Below are 21,068 nucleotides of genomic sequence, written 5' to 3'. Positions count from 1 at the left end.
GCCCGATTGGTTTTGAGTGGAGAGTGGCCAGCTTTCCTTCCTGCGGGTTCCTGGGCTCCTTACTGTGTGCTTATCCTCATACTTGGATAGCTTATGAACCCCTGGGGTTCAGGCCTGTAGCAGGTAATGGTCTGGCCAAGAGCTTGGAGTCCCATTAACTTGGAACATTCTTGTTTTTTACTGGCTGCCCCTTAAAATTGTTATAGTGTGTGGCCACTGAGCCCATTTGTGAAAGCCAAAGGCATCCCATCTGCGAGCTTTAGTCTGCGAGAAGTAAACAGCTTGAAACACTGCAGGAGAGGCCGCTGGGAAGGCCACCCCGAAGGCTGGTGGCTGCCGGTGGCCAAGGAGGGGGGCGGGCAAGGCCCCAGGGGGCGGGGGCAGGGGGTGTGGGGGGAAGAGGGCGGACCCAACTGGCCAAGACTGGGTTGGATCCTGGCGCAGCCTTTCTTCTCCTCTCTGCAGTCTTAGACCTGATCAGCTTCAGAGTAGGATGTTCCCTCTGCTCCAGGACCATTGTGTGGCTAAGCCAGGGAATGTGAGTGCAGGGCCTGGTACACGGCAGGTGCCGAGAAGCTGCTGTTATTCTTGGGGTGACAGCAGTGGATTCAGAAAGGGGTCAGAAGGGGAACATGTCTTCACACAGAGGCGGTGACTCCAGCTTTGACAGGAGGAATAAAAACAAAAAGACAATCCCAAAAAAGGCAGCAGCACCTTTACCTTTCCTCCATCATCTCCCTGTATCCGCAGAAGAATCATCTGAACAAGATAGGATAGGCTCTAGAATCCTTGTTTACAGATGAGGAAACTGAGGCACACAAGACAGAGATGGTTAGCTCAGTGTTGCTCGGAGGTTGGCACACAGACCGTAGTCGGGACACAGGCTGTCACAGACTGGAGCTAAGTAACATGGAGTCGTGTGGGTGGGAGACTCAATCCCTTTAAATATTTCTGTGGTGTTCTGAGGTCCCCAAAAGAAACCCCCCCCCTCTCAAAATAAGATGTCTTCACCACCTTTCTAATGCGTGGCAAGCTTGCTTTGGAAGAAAGAGAGAAAATTGATGAGCCTTTAGGAGGTGACCAGATGTCCTAGAATTTATTTATTTATTTTTTTAATTTTTTTTTTAATTTATTTATGATAGTCACACAGAGAGAGAGAGAGAGAGGCAGAGACACAGGCAGAGGGAGAAGCAGGCTCCATGCACCGGGAGCCCGATGTGGGATTCGATCCCGGGTCTCCAGGATCACGCCCTGGGCCAAAGGCAGGTGCCAAACCGCTACGCCACCCAGGGATCCCCTGTCCTAGAATTTAATTTGGAAAATGTATTTGTTCTCATTACTTACTTTTTCTTTTAAAAAATAGTTTATTTGTATAGAACTAGACCAGTAAAGAAATATATTTTATATAATAAGTGTTATTTATTCTATAGTTATATGTTACTTTATGGAAATATATACTAATGTAAGGTATATCCTGTGGCTATAATGATAAATACATATGATAAATATAAATATATTTATATAAATAAGATAATACAAAAACTGCCCAATGCATCATTGGCTTATTTTTGGAGTTCCATTCTGTACATGCCACTTGATGATTTTCCACGTAAAGTAATACCATTATAATAACCACAGTACTGGCCACAAGCATAACAGCAATGGCTGTTGCTGAATGAGCACCTACTAAGTGCTAGTCCTGTAGAGAGACCCTACGTGTCTTACCTCATTCGGTCTTGATCAATCGTTTCAGGCACATACCTCGCAAGTCCCGGTTTTCCCGGTAAGGAAATTGAGGCAGAGAGAGCTAAGCAACTTGGCAGTCACATAAGCAGGAAGTGGCAAGAGCCGAGATTTGAACTTGGGCAGTCTGGCTGCATTCTCATAACCAGTATGGTGGCATAGGGTCTCCATTTACAATGCAATTCTGTAAGGTTTTTTTTTTTTTTTTTTAAAGTGAGTGATTTGGGGATCCCTGGGTGGCGCAGCGGTTTAGCGCCTGCCTTTGGCCCAGGGCGCGATCCTGGAGACCCGGGATCGAATCCCACGTCGGGCTCCCGGTGCATGGAGCCTGCTTCTCCCTCTGCCTGTGTCTCTGCCTCTCTCTCTATCTCTGTGTGACTATCATAAATAAAAAAAAATTTAAAAAAATAAATAAATAAAGTGAGTGATTTGAAAAAAACAAACCAACCAGTAAGAGCTAATAGTACAAATGGTACTGGCATATGCTAAACTTCATATGATTCATATGCTAAACTTCAATGATTAAATTTCCACAAACAAAAGGAAACAAACCTAGCTCATCTAGGCGTGCACTCAGGGAAAGGGGCCCTGAGAAGGAAAGCACCTACTGAAGGTGGTGGCACAGTGACTTGGAACTCAGGAAGCAAATGCCCCGGAGAGGCTGGGTAGGGTGGGGAAGGCATGGGGCGGGGGAGGGGAGCTGCCTTAATTGACTTAGTGTGTCCATGTGTTCACAGATGTCAGACAAGATCCTCTGTCTCTGGGTCCCCATTCCCACTGCTGTCCTCAAGGATTGCGTCAGTGGAGGGTACCTCTTGGGGTTTTGGCCTTGCTTTGGAGGGAAAGAGCACTAGAAGAGGTGGCCAGGCCAGATGAGCCTTTCCCTGTTCTGCTAACTGAAGATGTCCCCGGCCCAACCTTGCCTAGCATCTCAATGTGAACGTAGCCCTTCCTGGGCACGCGTGCTTTGGACATCAAGTACCTGCAATACTTCGTCCCCGCTGAGTTCACGCCATGTCGGTGGCAAGACCCTTCTTCCTTCAGAATGCGGGCCGTAGACAGACATTCATTGCTTCTGCAAACGGTGGTGGGGACCCTACCCTGTGCCCAGTGCTGTGTGGGTACTGGGGCTCCAATTGCCCCAGGCTAGCGCCCCCTGTTTTATGGCCTCCTGGCATTGGACTCGCTGGGGGTTAGACAGTGTTTTATTTCCCTCTCTTAAGGGACCTCATTTGTAAAAATGATTTTTCTGCCCCACATAAGCTCCCTTTATGCTGGATTCTCGTTCATTCCTGTCTTCCTTTGCATCCCTCAGTGACAGGTGGGCCCAGAGCTTACAACCAGTCTGGGCCAACCTGAACGGCCTCCCCTGGGCTTCTTAAGAACTGAAGATTGTAACTCGTGGGTTCTAATACTACACCTGATTGGAAACCTCCGGTCTTGTCCAGGCTGTTTGACAGATGGGAAAACCTGTGGTTCAGAGAGGGACGTTCTGTTTGTCCTCCCACAGCGTTTCCTGAGCAGGTATTTTGGCCCAGGCCCCACGCCAGGAGCCCGAGGCCCTGGAGGAAGAGGAGCCGCCCGCTGTGGCAGTTTCGAGGGCTGCTGGTCGTGGTCGCAGACTTCGTAGCCCAAAGCAGCCTACGGTTATTATCTCACAGCTCTACAGACCAGAAACCCAACACAGGGCTCACTGGGCTCAAATCGAGGTGTTGGCAGGCTGCCCCCTTCCGGGGGACTCCAGAGGAGAATCCGCTCACCTTTTGCAGCAGCTGGGAACAGCCCACATTCCTGGGCTCTTCCTCTATTTTTAAAACCAGCAACATGGTCTCTCTTGGGTCCTTCTTCCGATGTCACCTTTGCCCCTGACTCCCGCCTCTTCTGCATCCTCTCACACTTTGGAGGCCCCTTATGATTGCATGGGACCCACCTGGATAATCCAGGACACGCTCTCTATTTTAAGGCTGGCTGATTCACAAATTCACAATGCTTATTCCAACTGCAGCTTCCGTTCCCCTTTGCTTTATGAGGTAACATACTGACGGGTTCTGGAGATTAGGCTATGGGCATCTTTGGGGGCCACTATTTTGTTTACCTGTCCTGTCCTCGGGGACCCCAGAGCCCTTGAGGGAGATGGCAATCAGCATGGGAACTGCTATGATAGGTGCACCGTAGAAGCTCCACACTGGTGGTGTGGAGGAGGGAATTCAGAAAAAATCTCATGCTACAAATGAGGCCTCACCTGACTCGAAGAATGAGAGGGAGTTAGCCAGGTGAAGAGGGAGTGGAAGTGGAGGGCATTCCAGGAGGAAGGAACTTCAGGTGCAGAGGTAAGCAAGAGAATGCATGCAGCACTGTGGCTGAAGCATGAGAGAGGCCAAGGGGCTATGAAGATCTCAGGGGACCTGGATGACCGGAGGCCGATGCTTTCCTGAAGGCATCAGGGATACTTTCATGGTCAGGTTGGCATTTGAGAAAGATCACTGTGGGTTCCTAATCTAGAATGGTTGGAAGTGAGGCAGCCTAAAGGTTGGATGGCAATGAGGAGGGGATTCAGTGGAAGAGACAGAGACCTGGGTCAGGGCAGGGACAGGGGACCAGAACAGAGCTGGTGGGTGAGCTGCTGCAGGTGAGAAGAGTATAGGACACTATACTGGCCTATATACAGGAAGAGTATATCTGGCCTGGGAGTCTGACTGGACTGTGCCGTCATCACTAGGGTAGAGGCATGGGCATAGGGACATATTGAGTGGGTTTAGGGACGTATTAAGTTGAGTTTGATGTGTTGATGATCTGTGCCTGGTGGACATCTAGGGGAGGCATCCAAGAGGCAGCTCGTTATATGAGTCTGGATCTATGAGCTCACATATCCATTACATTAATTTGTATCAATCAGTTATTGCTGTGTAACAAACCACCCCAAAACTTGGTGTTAAAAAACAGCAATTATTTATTATCACTCATGCACCTACACGTTGATGCATCTGCACGTTGACTGCAGGTGGGGCTTCACTGATGGCTCAGCTTCAAACTGTAAGTCTGCAGGTTAGTCAGATGGTAGGATCTGGGGATGCTGGCCTCCCCTTCCCTCTGACCCTGACTTGAATGCCCCCCATTCCTCCACTCCACCTCCAACCAGTGGATGACATTGAGTAAAGACTACAGGAGGTGAAGGAATGAGGATGTCTTGAGGAAGAGTATTCTAGACAGAGGGAGCAGCCAGTGCAAAGGCCCTGAGGTGGAATGATGCCTAGTGTGTTTGAGGAATAAGAAAGAAGGCCAGTGTGGCTACAGGAATAGGAAACAGGGTGGAAGAGGGCTGAGGGGTAGGGGTAACAAAAGAGATCAATGAGCTAGGAGCAGCTTTAGTCATATGGGGCCTGGAAGGTCATGGGAAGTGGCCACTACCCTTATTATTACTGCTACGATCACTTTTCACACTCTCCTCCTATCCCCCACAGGACCCCCCATCCCTGGACACAGCCATCCAGCATGCCCTGGCAGGCCTCTATCCTCCTTTTGAGGCCACAGCGCCCACCATCCTGGGGCAGGTGTTCCGTCTCCTGGATTCTGACTTCCAGGGGGATGGGCTGAGCTTCCTTCTGGATTTCCTTATTCCTGCCAAGCGCCTGTGTGAGCAAGTGCGTGAAGCAGCCTGTGTAAGTTGGAAGGGATGGTGGGGCCGGGGGACAAGCTGTCCCAGAACCAGGGGGCTGGAGATGAGCAGAGCAGGAAGTGAGCTGGTATGTGTCTTATGTCAGAGCAAGAACTGAGGACGTGGGATGATTCTCCAGCTACCACTGCCTGCCCAAAGGGAGGGGTCAGCCCCCCGGTGGAGCAGGAAGCTCACTTGGCCCTTTGCTCTCTGGTATCTAGGAGTCAACCATGTTTATACTTTCACCAGCAGGGAGTAAATCCTGGCTAAAAGGCATCCTTGTGGGATAGCTCCTGGGGGCCTGCCCTGGGCTGGCACTGTGGGCATCACCAGACTGCCTTGGCTGAAGTGGGTCAGCTTCAGTGGAAATAGTAGACAATGTTCCAGATCTTTCCTGGAGCCCTTGAGGCCTCAGGACTCACTTTCTTCCCCAGAGACGTCTTTGAACCCAGATCTCAGGGAACCTCTTTAAGGCAAAGTGGAAAGAAAAGTGTTTGAAATAAGTCTCGTTGGCTGCAAATAACAGATCTTTACTCGAGGTGATCTGGCCTCAGTTTGACACCCAGGTTGATGGACCAAACTCTTAAGGGGTTTCTGTCTCTTGCCTCTGCTTCTTCTTGGTTGCCAACATCATTTTTATAGGCTCGATGTCCCCACAAGACAGGGATCAGCTCCTGTCCTAGAGAGGCGAAAGGACACTTCCCTGTCAACTGCAGATAGAAAAGTTTCCGGGAAGGATCCTGACTGACCAGGCTTGGGTCCTGTGTCCATCCCTGACCAATCACTGCAGCCAGAGAAATGAGAAAGCGGGGCTGGCCGGGCTTGCATCATATGCCTACATTTCTGTCAGAGATGGTGACTATTTTAAAGTTGGGGACAGGCCTTTGGAGACCAAACCCTCAGACGCCCTTTGCAGGAACTTGGCCACACCCTTCACAGGGTTGCCAACTGTGCTCTGCTCTGCTGTGGATGCCCATCCCCCTGCTGCCCCTGCCTCCAGAATCACTAAGAGGTTCACAGGTCCTGCCGGCTCTTGTGCATCAGGGACATGATACCTCAGGAGCAAAAAGTATGGCTCCTGGTGAGAAGGAAGATTCTCACCAAAAACCTGCTCCCAATTCCCACTTACCTACCCTGACACTATTTCATGCACATCCTGCCGCTCCTGACTGGTTCCCCATGATAAGCTCTTCAACCCTCTGCTTCCCTTTTTAGGCCATTAAAATTGCATTTGCATGGTCTCCTTCCCCATTTCTTCCAGGAACAAGGGTCACAACTTTTAATTTCTCTATTTTTAATTATAGGCAATCTTAATTATAATTATATAGATGAATTCATATCACCTCAGAGCCGGGGGTGGGATTAATAGCATGGCAGCAGGAGTCAGGTGCCCCGGGTTCAAAGCCTCCACCACTGTGGAGCCGCAGGATCACCTGCTGAGCTTCATTTTCCTTAATGGGAAAGTGGGAATGTTGATAACACAGTACCTACCTCACAGAGATGATACACACAGCCTGGCCCAGAGCCTGGCTTGCAGTAAGCACTGAGCAACCGTTGGCTGTGACTATCCCACTACTTCCTTTCTCCCTTGGAAATAAGAACTTGCGGCCCCAAAGTCGGTCCTGGTAATGGCCAGCATCCGGAGGCAGCCAGCACCTTCAACTGAAGTCCAGGGACAGACAGAGATGACTCCAAATGTGAAGGCATAGGCACAAGCCCTGTTTATGCGGCTATCAGCTGTGTGACTCTGAGCCAGTCCTCGCACCCCTTTGGGCCTCATTCATCCCCTAATGATGCCTAAACTCCCTGCCCCACCGACTTACTGTGAGGTTCAAATAAGTTGATCGTAACCGTCATCTCTGTGGTGCGTTGTTGTTTGCACAATGCTGCTGGGTTGCTCTGCTTCGTTCGATGAGAAGGCAAGAGAACGCGTGCTGTCAACAGCAGAGCGCTAAGTGACAGTAGCAGAGGAACTCACAGACTCGTGGAGGTGACGGATATGAAGGTTCCCTGGGATCACCAAACCTACAGTGTAGCTGTTGGGAACTGGTTTATCCACTCGAGGTAGGAGTTGGTCAGTTCTTAGTATCTGCCCAATTAATAATGCCAGGAAGCACCTGCTTAATGAGTGGGAGCTTCTGGTTCATTCTGCAGAGGCCTCCCACATACGCATGCAAACGATAGAAGATTATCCAGGGTTTACTCAATCCACAGGACTCTCAGAGAGAAAGAGAGAGAGAGAGAGAGAGAGAGAGCTGTTGTCAGTTCGGTGGGGTGTTGTTTCTGTTGTTGCTACATGGTGTCACTGTTGGACGCGGGTCCCCGCACAGCCCAGTGGAGCAGCTCCATCAAGAGGGATCACTGTGTCCAACTGGCTCCAGGATGCCCCGCTGTGTCTACCTATACAGAGACTTGCTGGCACCTCCTGTTTAAAACAAACAAATGAACAAACAAAGTTTTGCCTCACCTGCCATGTTATTACTCAGTAAAGGAAAATAAAAAGTAAATCATAAACAAATAAATAATACACCTTCAAGCCCAGAGTAGTGCAATGATTTTTTTTCAAGGTCATCCAGCAAATTTCCTGGCTCTTCACTCAGTCTTGTTTTGATTTCACTCTGTAATCTCTCCGCTTAAAAATTAGAGAATGGTATAAATGCAGCAACTGTCTTACTTTTTAATAAAAAATTCCCAGTTTTTCAAAGGGTAAGTGTCAAAGGACAAGGAAACTAATATTTATCGAACATCCACTTAGTGTATGTAGCCAGGCATTGTGCTGTGGGGCGCTGATAAATAAGTAGATAGATCAATCAATTGATTGATCTAGATATATCTCGCCTAATCCTCATACCAACGCAATCATATGATACATATTATGATTCCTATTTGCAGATAGGAAAGTTGAGGCTTGAAGCAATTATGTAATTTGCACAAATTAGCGATTCAAACCTTGGAACTCATGTCTCCCTGGCTCCAAAATGAAGGCCTTAGACTTGATCTTGGTTGAGAGAAGTTTTGGGTGGATGAGGAGAAGGGATCATGACCTGAGCAAGATGATCTTCACGGGAAAGGCACCTGCTAATTGGTGCCTGCCATTCAGAGTGTTTCTCCCTTGGGCCAGAAGGCTAGCAAGCATTTTTAAGGTCAGGGTCAGGCCTAGGGCGAGGCAGGAGAGGCACTTGTTCTCAGGATTGTGTGACTTACAAGGCCCTGAGATGGGCCCCTCTTGCCTCCCCCGGCCCCATCCCTGACCTGCCCCAGATCCCATCTGGAAGAGGGAAGGAAGTAGACCCATGGGCAGGCAGGGCCTTTCAAGACAGGATTCTCTGACATCACCCTTCTGTCTGCAGGCCCCGTACTCACACTGCCTCTTCCTGCATGAGGGCTGGCCCCTGTGCCTTCGGGGTGAGGTCGTGGTGCACCTGGCTCCCCTCAATCCCCTCCTATTGCGCCAGGGAGACTTCTACCTCCAAGTCGAACCCCAGGAGGAGCAGTCGGCCTGCATCATGTTCAAGTGCCTCTCCTTGGACCTCCGCACAGTGGACACAAAGCCTGTTCCCGAGTCATCCTACCCGATACTTTTCACCTCAATGTGGCTGGAGGCCATCAACAGTGACTTTGAGGGAAGTCCCCTACACAACTGCCTGGTAGCCTCAGAAGATGGGATTGCCCCTGTGCCCTGGACCAAGATAACCAGCCCAGAGTTTGTGGATGACAGACCCCAAGCAGTGAATGTCCTCTCCCTGGCCTGGAGTTCCCTTCAATTAGAGGCACTTGATTTGAGCCGCCCCCCAGAGCTGCCCCAGCCCCGGGCCCCAGGCAGCCAGCTGCTGCTTACCCAGAGCTTGGCCAAGGGTAAGGGCAGGACATATGGAAACAAGTACCCAGGACTCATCAAGGTGGAGCAAGCCAGGTCTGCAAAGGTGCCCTATAGGATGGATGATGTGGCCATCCAGGACTTGGAGGGAGACTATGTCGCCCTCCTGGAGAGCAGAGGAGGGTCTCCCAGTAGGGAAGTGGAGACATCCAGTGGGTATCCTTTGGGGACCCTGGAGGGACGATCCAAAACTAAGGAAATCCCTTTCTCTCAAAGAATGCCACCCCTCTCAGGTACAAATGGGGGACCTTCCTTGAAAAAATGGGCTTGTGAGAAGCCAGCAAACTCAGAAGATGAGCCTTGCCTTTTGGGCTTCAGGAGAAAGGTCAATCATAAAGTTGACTCACCCACTCACGACTCCGAACACCAGCCCCCAGAGCCCTACCTCAGCATCCTTGAGAAACCACTGCCCTGTGCTTCTGGCCTTGAGACAGGTGGTTCAGATGAGTCAGCTTCCTCCAAGATGCAGGGACCTCTAGGAAACCCAGAAAATATGGTCCAGCCCAGGCCTGAACCAAAACAAGCATCCTCCCTGCACCTGTGCTCCCCTCCTGCTGCTCCGGCCCCTGGAACCAAGGTGGAAGAGAGGGCCAAACAGGGTCATGGGAGTCTTCTCAAACCTGGGACTGACCCCAGTCAGCATACCTCCTCTTCCAGACCCCCCACTCCTGGGCCCAGATTCTCTTTCTTGAAAGGGCAAAGGCAAGCCCCCCAGCCCCCTGAGAAAGCCTCACCCCAGCACGACGGGCCCTGGAAAGTCTTGTGTTCGCTCTACTCTCCCAAACCCAACCGAGCCAAGTGCTTGGGGAAAGGTAAGGTGCCTGCTCACTCAGGGATGTGTCAGGATTTAGTGCACAGGCGACAGGTCAAAAAGCTTGACATCTCATGAATCTGGAGCTGAGCTGTATTGAGCTGGCCTGAGTCCACACTGAGCTCGGCCCCACACCAGCTAGCTGACCTTTAGTCAAGGTCTCCTCCATGCAGTGTGGGTCTTACCTGCCTCAAACAGTTGTTTTGAGGTTCAAAGACACACCAGAAGTAAGGAGCTTAGGGGCACCTAGCTGGCTCAGTAGGTAGAGCATGCAACTCTTGATCTCCGGGTCATGATTTTGAGCCCAACGTTGGGTGTGGAGATGACTAAATAAACAAATAAACTTAAAAAAAAAAATAGAAAGGAGCTTAGCATAACATCCGCCACATGGTAAGAGATCAATAAGCTGTTATTAGCAATCAGAAGGTGCAAGAGAAGACATTTCTTGTGGGGAAACCCATATTCTGCTTAATACCCTTTTCTTTGTTGCTCTTCCCCAGCTGGAACAACTCAGACCAAAACATCTGGTCCAGCCGCTGACTCAGGCCCACTGACTGGGGAAAAGGCTGGCTTCCCAGAAGGCCCTCCAGAAAGAGGCCCCAGTCTGGACAAGGAGTCCCCAGGGCTGGAGCCCAGGATTGGGGCTCTGAGTGCGGAGCTCTTCCAGTCAAGGATAGCATGCCTGCCAGGTCCTCGGGGATCATGGGGCAGCTGGAGGGGGAGTGGAGGGTGTTGGGGTGGAGGCCAGAGTGGGGGGCGGGTCTCTGAGCATCCTTGATGCTGGTGGGTACGGAGAAGACAGGGAAGGTCCTGGAGGCTTGTGTTCTGGACCAGGCCTCCCTGGACTCAGGCTCTTCATCTTTCCACTGAAGGAGTTTGATTATATGAAAGCAGTTTCTAGATATCCATCTATCTATCCATCCATCCATCCATCCATCCATCCATCCATTCATCCTACTTTCAGTGGCACAACCAGGGTGGTTGCGTTAGGTCAGTTCCCTAGAAGCAGGGCCTAAGACAGGGATCTTTGGGAAAGTGATTTGTTGTGTTGGTCTCAGGAGAAAGGGAGTGAAGGAGGCAGGACAGGGCAGGGGAGGAGCTAAGCAAGGATGTGGCCTGACCCCACGAGAAGCTCTGGAGTATGAATTACACGACAGAGCTGGTTCCATTTTAAGGTGTAGGGGACTGGTCTTTCATATGCTTGGGTCTGTTGGTCATCCACCCAGGCTGAGCCTGAGATGGCGATGCAGGGTGAGTCCGTGATCCACTTCCATTGAGGGCAATTCCCCAGAGGTGGGGACGTTTGTGAGCCAATACAGCCAACAGAAAACAGGGGGCGATGGGTATTCTGATGACGAGGGGATCTGAGTGGGGTGTTACCAGCATCCGATAGAGAAGGTGCTATCACTTCTGTTGAATATTTATTCATCTTTGCAATAAATATTTCTTTAATACCTGCTGTGCACAGCCAGGCCCTGAGCTTAGTACTGCGGATTCACTGGGGAACAAGTCTGATGTGTGCTCTGCTCTCAAGAAGTCTCTATCCTCATGGTAGAGAAAATGCAACAGGTTATTGTTTGTGTAAACAAACTGCAGCTGTGGAGCAGTACAGGGGGCTGTGGGAGGACCCAGGAGCACCCTGGCTCAGGCGTGGGGTGGAGGAGAGGTCAGGGAGGAAGGAAGAAGCAATAGGAAGCTCAGTCCTAGAGCACAACCAGGTGTTATCCAGGTGAAGGGGTGGGAACAGTGTTCGGGACAGAGGGAACAGGATGTGCAAATGTCCAGGGGCAAGAGAGACCACAGCGCTTTCTGTGACCTACTGTCTTGAAGTTCTATTTTACTTCATAGACTTTGACATCTCCGCAGGGTCCTGGACACTGCTCTGTCTTTTTGAAGCTCCTAGGAGGCACTGCCTGTCCTCTCCCTGGTCATCTTTGTTGAAACTCCTGCTGTGTTTGCCCACATTAATTGTACACAAAGGGTCTCACAGTCCTTTTAGGGCTGTCGTGTTCCAAGCGCTCAGATTTTTATCCATCAAAGGGCCCTGTTCTAGGAGGCAGGAGACCATTTTTATCAGCTTCCTGTGTGATCTCAGAAGAATCATTTGCCCTCTCTGAGCCTCAGGCTCCTCCTTATGTAAGAGGAGTGGAAGCAGATAGGACTTGGCTCACTGTCACTTTCCACAATGACTTGTAATTTTTGGACTTGCGACACACATTAATGGGTCCCGGGTGGCTGGAGCAGTGTCTGGTGCTCAAAAAGAATTTTTTGAGTGAATGAATATTCTCCATGTAGGTGCCCCTTCCATTCCCTCCCTTCATCTCCTTGTCTTTGGTGATCCTGTCCTTCGGTGATCATTCCCACCGGCTCCTCACACCATGCCACCCCCAGAATTACAGTACACTGCCCCTCTTTCTGGCTCACCCACCGGCCCAATTTTAATAATCTTCTAGTCCCACAGACCCTCAACCTATTGGTCCAACTACCTTCTCAACCTCCCTCTCCACCTTCATCATGTCTTCACTTCTTCCCAGCTCTGCTCCTGCTCACCTACTCAGAGATGTCCCTGAGGCAAGATTCTCCTCTCTCGGACCATTCCCACCAGCATAAGACATGCTGGCATATTGCCCATCTGTTTTCACACCTTTCTCTGACTGCCTGAAGCCAGGAAAGGTGTTTGGTTTTAAGAATCACATGATTAGGTTAGATCAGACCACTTGCATAATCCAGGCTAATCTTCCAACTGTAGGTCCTGCTTTAATCACATCTGCAAAGTCCCTTTGCCGGGTAACCTGGCATATAGGGCTCTCGATTAGGATGTGGGTATCTTTGCAACCACTCTACTACCACAGGCACCCAGCCTTTGGAGAGGGCTTCTCAGGCTTTGCATGGAGAAACCTGGAATACAGAAAAAAGTGAACAAGGTCATAGGGGTTGAGACTTCACCCCAAGCTCTCAGTTGCATTGCACGTATCTTTGAAATCCTTTTTGTCTTTAAAATTTCTATTCGTTTTGTATTCTACTAAAGAATACATTCATATTTGCTTTGATATTAAAAAATGCTCTCGATTGCTTGCCAGTTAAATCACTCACCATTTCCCGCCAGACTGGGAGAGAACAATGCTGCAGAAAGGTGCAACAGTTTTTTGGTGACTTTTGGTACGCCCCCCTCCCCCAACTTGCTGTCCCTATTTCCACCTGAGACTCAGAACCCAGTGTGAACAGCGCAGCTCTGAGCCAGGGCTCCGAGGCACTAATGGTATTGGTGGCTCCAGCGGTCAGACAAGGGAGGCATCTGGGGCAGAAGGGCCTTGGAGCTCAAGGCACATCAGGTGGACAACTGCCCATCACTCCAGTGGACGCAGCCAGCATCTGCGTGCCCAGCTAGCTCTGGTGAGCAAACCCAATTCCAGGCAGTGCTTGTTGGGGAACCAGACACATGAGCTGATAGCCGAGTCCCAGTGTGGAACCCTCTGCTACTCAAAGTGTGGTCTGGGGACCAACCATACGGGCATCACCTTGGAGCTAGGGAGAGACACAGACTCTCAGACCTGATCAGAATCAGAATCTGCATTCTAGCATGATCCTCAGGCGCATGGAAGTCTGAGAGGCACAATTCTCATAATCTACACATTCATCAGTCACAGACATTGATTATCTGTTCCAATTCTGTGCTGAGTGCTGGGATATGATGAGTTTGAGCCAGTGTACACTGGAGCCCTAGTCTTGTGGGACCTAATAAACCCAGCCTACATTTGCTGTAGGAGGCTGGGTTCGAAGAGGGGCTTCTATAGAGGGCAGGGAGGAGGTCTTCCTGGAGAAGGTGGCATCTAAACAGGGCTTGGAAAGATGAAGAGGGTTTCACCAGACAGTGATAGGAGGGGAGAAGAAATAGCACAGAAGAAGTGGGGACATGAGAAAGGATCAGACTACTTTAGGCAATGACAGTTGACCCATTCTGGCTGGGCCATAGGTGACAAGGGGTGACACAGTGTATTAGTTGCTAGGGCTATCATAACAAACTGCCACAGACTTGGTGGGGAGCTTAAGCAATAGGAATTTATTTCTCACAGTTCTGAAGGCTGGACAACTGAGATGAAGGTGTCATGTGGACCGCTTTCCCCCGAGACCTCTCTCCCTGGCTTGTGGAGGGCCATCTTCTTACATCTTCACGTGGTCTTCTGTATGGGTGTCTGTGTCCACATTTCCTCTTTTCATAGGAACACAAGTCCTATTGGATTAGGGCCCACTCCAATGGCCTCATTTTAACTGAATCACCTCTTTAAATACCCTATCTCTACATACAGTTACATTCTGAGGTCCTAGGGATTAGGACTTTAACATAGGAAGGTGTGGGGAGGCGTGTGGCGGGCATGATGCAGCTCATAACACAGAGTGAATGAAATGGGCCCAGAAGAGTGTGCAAACCCTGGAGAGCCTTAAGTGCCGAGTTGAGAAGCTTGCACTTTTTCATGGAGGCCATGGGGAGCCACGAAGGGCTTAGAGTAGGGCAGTAGCACCCAGGGAGCTACTGAGCTCTAGTCGCTGGTCTACAGAGATGAGCGCTCATCTGTCTGTGTGGTCAAGGGCCAGATCTAGCAAGACCCCCTCCCTCGCTGGCAGGTTAGGGACCTGGCTCTGTGCGAGACTGGGAAGCCAGTTCCCCTCCCCAGGCCTCAGTTTCCTTATCAATAAAATGGGCCCAGGGGCGTGATGCAGCATTTCTCAACCTGACAGCCCCAGTGGCTGCCAGAGGATTTCAGAGGGACATGGACAGACATCTCTGACTTTGCAGGTTATGTCATTTTCTCATGCTTTAATCATTTCACATTTTTTGATCTTCTCTTATAAAACATGTCAAACACACAAAAAAGTAGAAACTGTAGTATAATGAACACCCCCATATGATCACTCAGATTTAATAAAGCTTCACACTTGGGCATAAATGAAAGATCTTCATATTTTGCCTCTAAATACTTCAGCATGCCTCTCTCAGCCCTAAGGATATTTTCCCTAATAATTGCAACACCATTAGCACATCTAATGAAACTAAATATAATTTCTATTACTATTCAACACCCAGTTCATATTCAAATTTCCTGCAATGTCCCCAACAAAATGTTTTTCGAATTTATAAGGGAGTATTAGGGGAAAAAAAAATCAAACTCATAATATCAAGAGGCTATAAAGTTAGATATACACACACACACACACAGAGATGGATATCTTTTAAATTTTTTAAATTAAAAAAAATAAAATTTTAAAGTTATGTCAAATTTGCAGACGTGTGAAAGAAAGAAATGTTCCAGCAGTCTACACCCCTGTGTAAGACAGTGCTTGTGAAGGCAATTGAGTTTGTCTCCCAGGCTTCGTGAGCCATAAAGGGTCTCATAACACTCACACACTTAGAGGGTCATGCCCACATGGAGTAGGCAGCAGCCATTGGATGGTTCTGCATGAGATGACTCTGGAGGGCCGGGCTCTGAGTTCAAGGTGCGAGGCAGGCCCAGTTTCCAGAAGCCTGAGCCTCCTTCCCCCTCTTCCCTTTCACCTTGCCACTCATGGGGCTCTTAATCCCTATGGGGGCAGTGGGCCACACAGCCCTGATTCCGGGGACAGGAAACAGCCTGGAGAGAACCAATGGGTAAAGTCTGCAAGAATAGAGAGCTGGAGCCGTGGGCCGGGGGCATAGACGAGGACAGAGATGCATAAAATAACTGCTGTCACCGAGCCCAGGGCTCAGAGTGTTTCTCAGGACCTTCTCCTTTAGTCCTCGAAATTAGTGAGTAAGCTCTATATTTTTTAATCCCCGTGTGACAGAGGAGGACACCGGCTCAGAGGCACACTGACTAGCCCCAGGACACGCAGTGCGTCAGTGCAGAGCTGCCACTTGAACCCATCGGTGTGACTCCAAAGTCTGTTCCCTGAGCTGTGCCTCCCAGAGTGCCCTGTGCAGAGGGGGGTCCAGTCCTATGCAGGGGTGAGGGTCCCTCTGCATGGAGGATGGATAGAGGGACGGCTTTCTGAGGAAGTGGTTTTTGAGCTGGGTCTTGAAGGCTGAGTTCAGAGTTCACGGGGGAGGAAGAAGGGGTACCCCAGGTGGAGGGACCTGGAGGCCACAGAGCAGGTTCCCAAAGAGAAAGAGGGCTCCACCAAAGTTCTCACCGCTCATGTGTGTCCTCTCTCCTCCAGGTGGTCGGGACAGGGCAGGGAGGCCTCTGCTTCTGGTGTCAACCACCCAGGGGGCCTGGGAGGCACCATGGTGCACAGCCTCAGAGGTCACCAAGCTACTCTCCTACCTGTGCTCAGTCCCCAGGTAAGGCTCTGGGCCAGCTGGCCACCCTATCCCCCTCTGACTTCATGGCCCAGAGCCAGGACCAGGCACTGAATGGAGACATGTCCTTCCACCCAGGCATCTGTTCCCAGAGCCAGTCGTAAGCCAGATGCTGGGGGGGAAACAGGACAGACTTTGTCCCTGCCATCACGGGGTTCCCAGTTGGGGGGGGTGCGACAGGGAGGAGATGGATGATGTGTAAGAAACAAAGTATGGACAAGCCCCTCTCAGGAGTATCAGTGAGGTAAAGAAAACAGGGGGATGATGTAGATCAGTGGTTCACAAACTCAAGCATACATCAGAATCACCTGGAGAGCTGTTAAAGCAGATCACTGGGCCCCACCCCAAGTTTGTCATTCAGATCTGGGGCCTAAGAATCTACATTTCTCACAAACGTCCTGGTGATCCTGATGCTGCTGGGCTAGGGACACGTTTTGATAACCACTGTAGTAGAGTGGGAACGGTGGGGGGCTAACTTCAACTGGGAAATCAGGGAAGGCATCCCAGAGGAGATGATCATTGAGCTGGCATCTGAATTATAAGTATTTGTTGAGCAAATGAGGACGAATGAGTGAATGAATGAATGAATGAATGAATGAATGAATGAATAAGAGAGTGAAAGAATTAGTGTGTGAGTAATGGGTGATCCAGGCTGATGTGTAACACCTCCACTCCTCCACCTGAGTGACTTCATGTTGGACTGGCTGGGGAAAGGCACCATCCCTTCCTCAGAGGTCTGGCCCCCAGCTGGGAGGGTCTCAGACGTGGTGTTTGCTCAGGACTGTGGGTATATACCCCAACCCAACCTAGAGGCTGTGTGGCTAGGGGTGGGGTGTGGAGGGACTGATGGAACCCTTTGGAACCTTCCCCACCTGCTCTACCCCATGGAGGCCATCACTGCCATCTGCTGGCCATTGAGATTTTTCTTCCTCTTCTCCAAGATAGTATGGCTTTTCTGGGGGAGATGGGACCTCTTTTCCTGTGCTGAGATGTTGGCCAGCATGGTAGAGTCCTGGAATCCCACCAACTTGTTGTGTGACCTGGAGGCGGTAACCTCCCTTCTCTGAGTCTCACTTGAAAAAAAGAGATGAGCAAATGGACTCTGATGACCACTGTAAACTGCAGAGTACTAGACCCAGCTTCACACTGGGCATGCTAGAGACTCAGCCCCTCCTCACATGCTCCTCAGATGCTCCTCACATCAGGCTCTGCCCTCCAGGGGCCTCCAGGCTGATAGCAAGGCAGGTGTGGAAGCCAACCGTGCTCCCAGCTTGATCGGCTAGAGGCAGGCGAGGTGCAGGTCATGACGTCATGTCCCTTCCAAGGGCCTCTCCTCACTGTCTGCCATGTCACTGCTCTGTGCCTCAGTTTCCCCTTCTCGGGCAGCGACAGTAGCAGACATTTATATTCTTCTTACTCTGTGCAGGTACTGAGTGCCTTCCACTAATGAACTCATCAGTCCTCACCACAGCCCCATGGGGCCAGCACTATTATTGCCCCCATTTACAGATGGGGAAATCGACTCTCAACAAGATGAAACAACATGCCCAGGTGACCAGATACTATGGCAGCGTCGCAACTGCACCTCCATCCACACTGGCCACCTCTGCTTTTATCTATGAGGCCTGGGGTGGGGGGTGGGGGGTGGGCAGGTATTTTCCCAACTTGCCTGATCATCAGGATGGCCAAGGGCACTTGGAACCAGACAGACCCCCCTCCCTCACCCTGCACCTGCTGCCAGATGTCTGGGGGGATGGGGCAGGGCTGGGGGTGAGGAGTCGATTATTTTAACAAGTCCAGACAATTAGGCCCGTTTGGGAAATCCTAAGATAATTACTGAAAAGTACAGCGCGAACCAGTGAGGGTGTTCCGGCTGCAAGTAACAAAGTCCATTCAAGAGGTCTCAACTAAAACGGAAATTTCTCTCTCTTGGTCTCCACTTTCCAGATCTTAGGGAGAATCTCCTAAAGGAGAGCCTGCCTTTCCAAGAAGTCCCCTCACTTCTCATTGGACAGAGGTCATATGTCATATGACCCCTACTTAAAGCAATCATGGGCCAGAGGAATTAGCTCATCAGCGATGACCTCAACCAATCATAACCAGCCCCTCGGTGGGGGGGAGAGGGTGCTGTTGCTTGGAGGGCTTTGGATTCTTGAACAAAATGAGGCTTCTCGCCACATGGAAGGGATGGGTTGAATGCTGGGCGGCTCACCTACCACGGCTGGGACAGTGGCTTATACGGTGTGACGGAGGGCTGTGTGAGGTCCTGTGGGGACACCAAAGAGAGAAGTGATGGACTCCACCTGCAGGGGGATCATGGAGGGCTTCCTGGAGTGGGGTGGGCATTGGCAGTTGGTCTTGTAGGATGAAGAGCTCACCGATAAATCAAGGCTTCTGGAAGCCAGTTTCCCTCCCCTTCCACTAGGTCCTTCCCTCTAGAAAGCCCAGCCCAGCCAGCAAGACTGCCAACTCTGTCTACCACCCACAGGCCTGAAGATAAAACCAAGGGGCTGGCGGTTGTGATCGATGCCAGGAAACAGCCCCCACACCCTGGTCTGGTCAGTGCCCTGCAGTCCACCCAGGTGAGTAGGAGGCGGACAGCCTCAGCCTAGCAAGTCTTGGGAGCTCCAGGGGACTTGTGACATTCATGGAGCCCAGGGGGCTCAGAGCTGGGCCCAGGAGCCCCAGGCAGGTGCTCTTAGTTATAGGTACAGAAATCCCAGCGCAGACAGGCCTGAAGATGGAGGGCGTCCATTGGTTCATTGACTTGACAATCGGAAATTAAATCCAACTGCAAGTACGGCTGGATGCAGGGGCTTGAATATTGTCACTGAGACCTGGTTCCTGTCTCTCCACGCCTGGCTGGGTTCTCCTAGGAGGGTGCTATTCTCAGCCAGGTTCCCCACAGCTGTCATTTCTCATGGTCTTTCGTTTAAGTCCAGTAAGAAAGAGTGAGAGATTGCCTTCCCAGAGGCCCCAGCAAGTTTCCTTCTGTCTCCTAAGCTCAGGTGTCCATCCACCAGCCAATCTCTGTGGCCAGAGGAATGCGACACACTGATCAGCTTAGACTTGGGTGCCATGAGCCTCGTGAGCCCAGAATGCCAGAGGAAAGCAGAGGTTCCTAAGTAGCTGGTTTCGGGAGCAGAGGAAGTGGAAGGTTGGCGTATGCTTACCTAATGGTCCGATCTCTACTCCTCCTCCTCACTTTATAGATGGGGAAACTGAGGCCCAGAAGGGACAGGAAGTTTGTAACATGGCTTGGACCTGCTGCTCTATTGACTCCCAATGACTCACCCTCCAAACATGCCACATACATGTTCCAGCCGTGCCCCACTTCTTCTCTGTTTGCCCGAATCTTAGCAGGGGGGCTTGGTGAAGGTCTAGGCAGAGCCCCTCTGAAATGGTTCTCTCTGGCAGGCTCTGGCTCCAGCTTCCATCCGTGCTGTGCTCTACCTGGGGGAGAAGGAGGCTGCTCTCCAGCTGGAGACGTTACCTGGCATCCAGGTGAGGGAGAGGCTGAGCTGAGCGGGGGTGCAGATTCACCTGCTAGGGGTCACCGTGAAACAACCTAGTAGAGGTCAACAAGTTCAAGGTGGGATGCTACAACCCCGTGGCCTGCCCTCTGTGGCAAGTGTTCCCAAATCATACAGTTCACTCTCTCTGGCAATCCCAGCACCTCCTGTGGGGACACTGCCACATGACTGTAGTTGTGGTGGCATGAAACCTATTTCATCTCGGGGCACCTGGGTGGCTTGGGTGGTTGGGCATCTGCCTTCAGCTCAGGTCATGGTCCCAGGGTCCCAGGATCAAGCCCCATGTCAGGCTCCCTGCTCAGCGGGGAGTCTACTTCTCCTTCTCCCTCTGCTCGTGCTCATAAATAATAAACAATAAAAATAAGAAAATCTTTTTTAAAAAACCCTTCAGGGAAGCCCCGGTGGCGCAGCGGTTTAGTGCCGCCTGCAGCCCGGAGCGTGATCCTGAAGACCCTGGATCGAGTCCCACGTCGGGCTCCCTGCATGGAGCCTGCTTCTCCCTCTGCCTGTGTCTCTGCCTCTCATTCTCTCTCTGTGTCTCTATGAATAAATAAATAAATAAATAAATAAAATCTTTAAAAAAAAAAATAAAAAACCCTTCAAAAAAAATAAAAAAATAAGGATCCCTGGGTGGCGCAGCGGTTTGGCGCCTGCCTTTGGCCCAGGGCGCAATCCTGGAGACCCGGGATCGAATCCCACATCGGGCTCCCGGTGCATGGAGCCTGCTTCTCCCTCTGCCTGTGTCTCTGCCTCTCTCTCTCCGTGTGACTATCATGAATAAATAAATTTAAAAAAAAAAAAGATTTAAAAAATAAATAAATAATAAAAAATAAAAAATAATAAAAAACCCTTCAACCCCCTGACCGCTCGCTCCCTCCCTCTTTTCAGAAGGGGAAACAGGCCCACGGCCACATGGCAAGCTAGAGGCATACTGTGGCCTCTGTCTTCCTGCATTTCCCTCCCTCGCGTCTCAGTATCTCCAGCTCAGATACTGAGATGATTTGGGGCTTTGTAGGAGAAAGCCCTGCTGTTTTCTTTAATTAGTGCCATGTATTACAATCCTGAGCGTGGGCACCCTGCCCTCTGCCCTGCTTCAGGAAATGATTTTAAAGGCC

General features: G+C 50.7%; 1 protein-coding gene across 1 annotated transcript in view; it reads left to right on the top strand.

Annotated features, from left to right (window-relative positions):
• KIAA1755 (KIAA1755 ortholog) overlaps positions 1–21,068 on the top strand; it is a 40,366-nt gene that overhangs the window by 6,098 nt on the left and 13,200 nt on the right. The window contains exons 2-7 of the mRNA XM_072800995.1: positions 5,205–5,402; positions 8,749–10,087; positions 10,587–10,775; positions 16,279–16,402; positions 18,909–19,002; positions 19,838–19,924. Of these exons, the coding sequence (XP_072657096.1) occupies positions 5,205–5,402; positions 8,749–10,087; positions 10,587–10,775; positions 16,279–16,402; positions 18,909–19,002; positions 19,838–19,924 (2,031 nt within the window). The remainder of the gene's footprint in view (positions 1–5,204; positions 5,403–8,748; positions 10,088–10,586; positions 10,776–16,278; positions 16,403–18,908; positions 19,003–19,837; positions 19,925–21,068) is intronic.

Source organism: Canis lupus, chromosome 26, assembly GCF_048164855.1.
Source record: "Canis lupus baileyi chromosome 26, mCanLup2.hap1, whole genome shotgun sequence".
Classification (NCBI taxonomy): domain Eukaryota; kingdom Metazoa; phylum Chordata; class Mammalia; order Carnivora; family Canidae; genus Canis; species Canis lupus.
The sequence above is the reverse complement of the archived record's forward strand: the minus strand, read 5'-3'. Positions and strand labels throughout refer to the sequence as shown.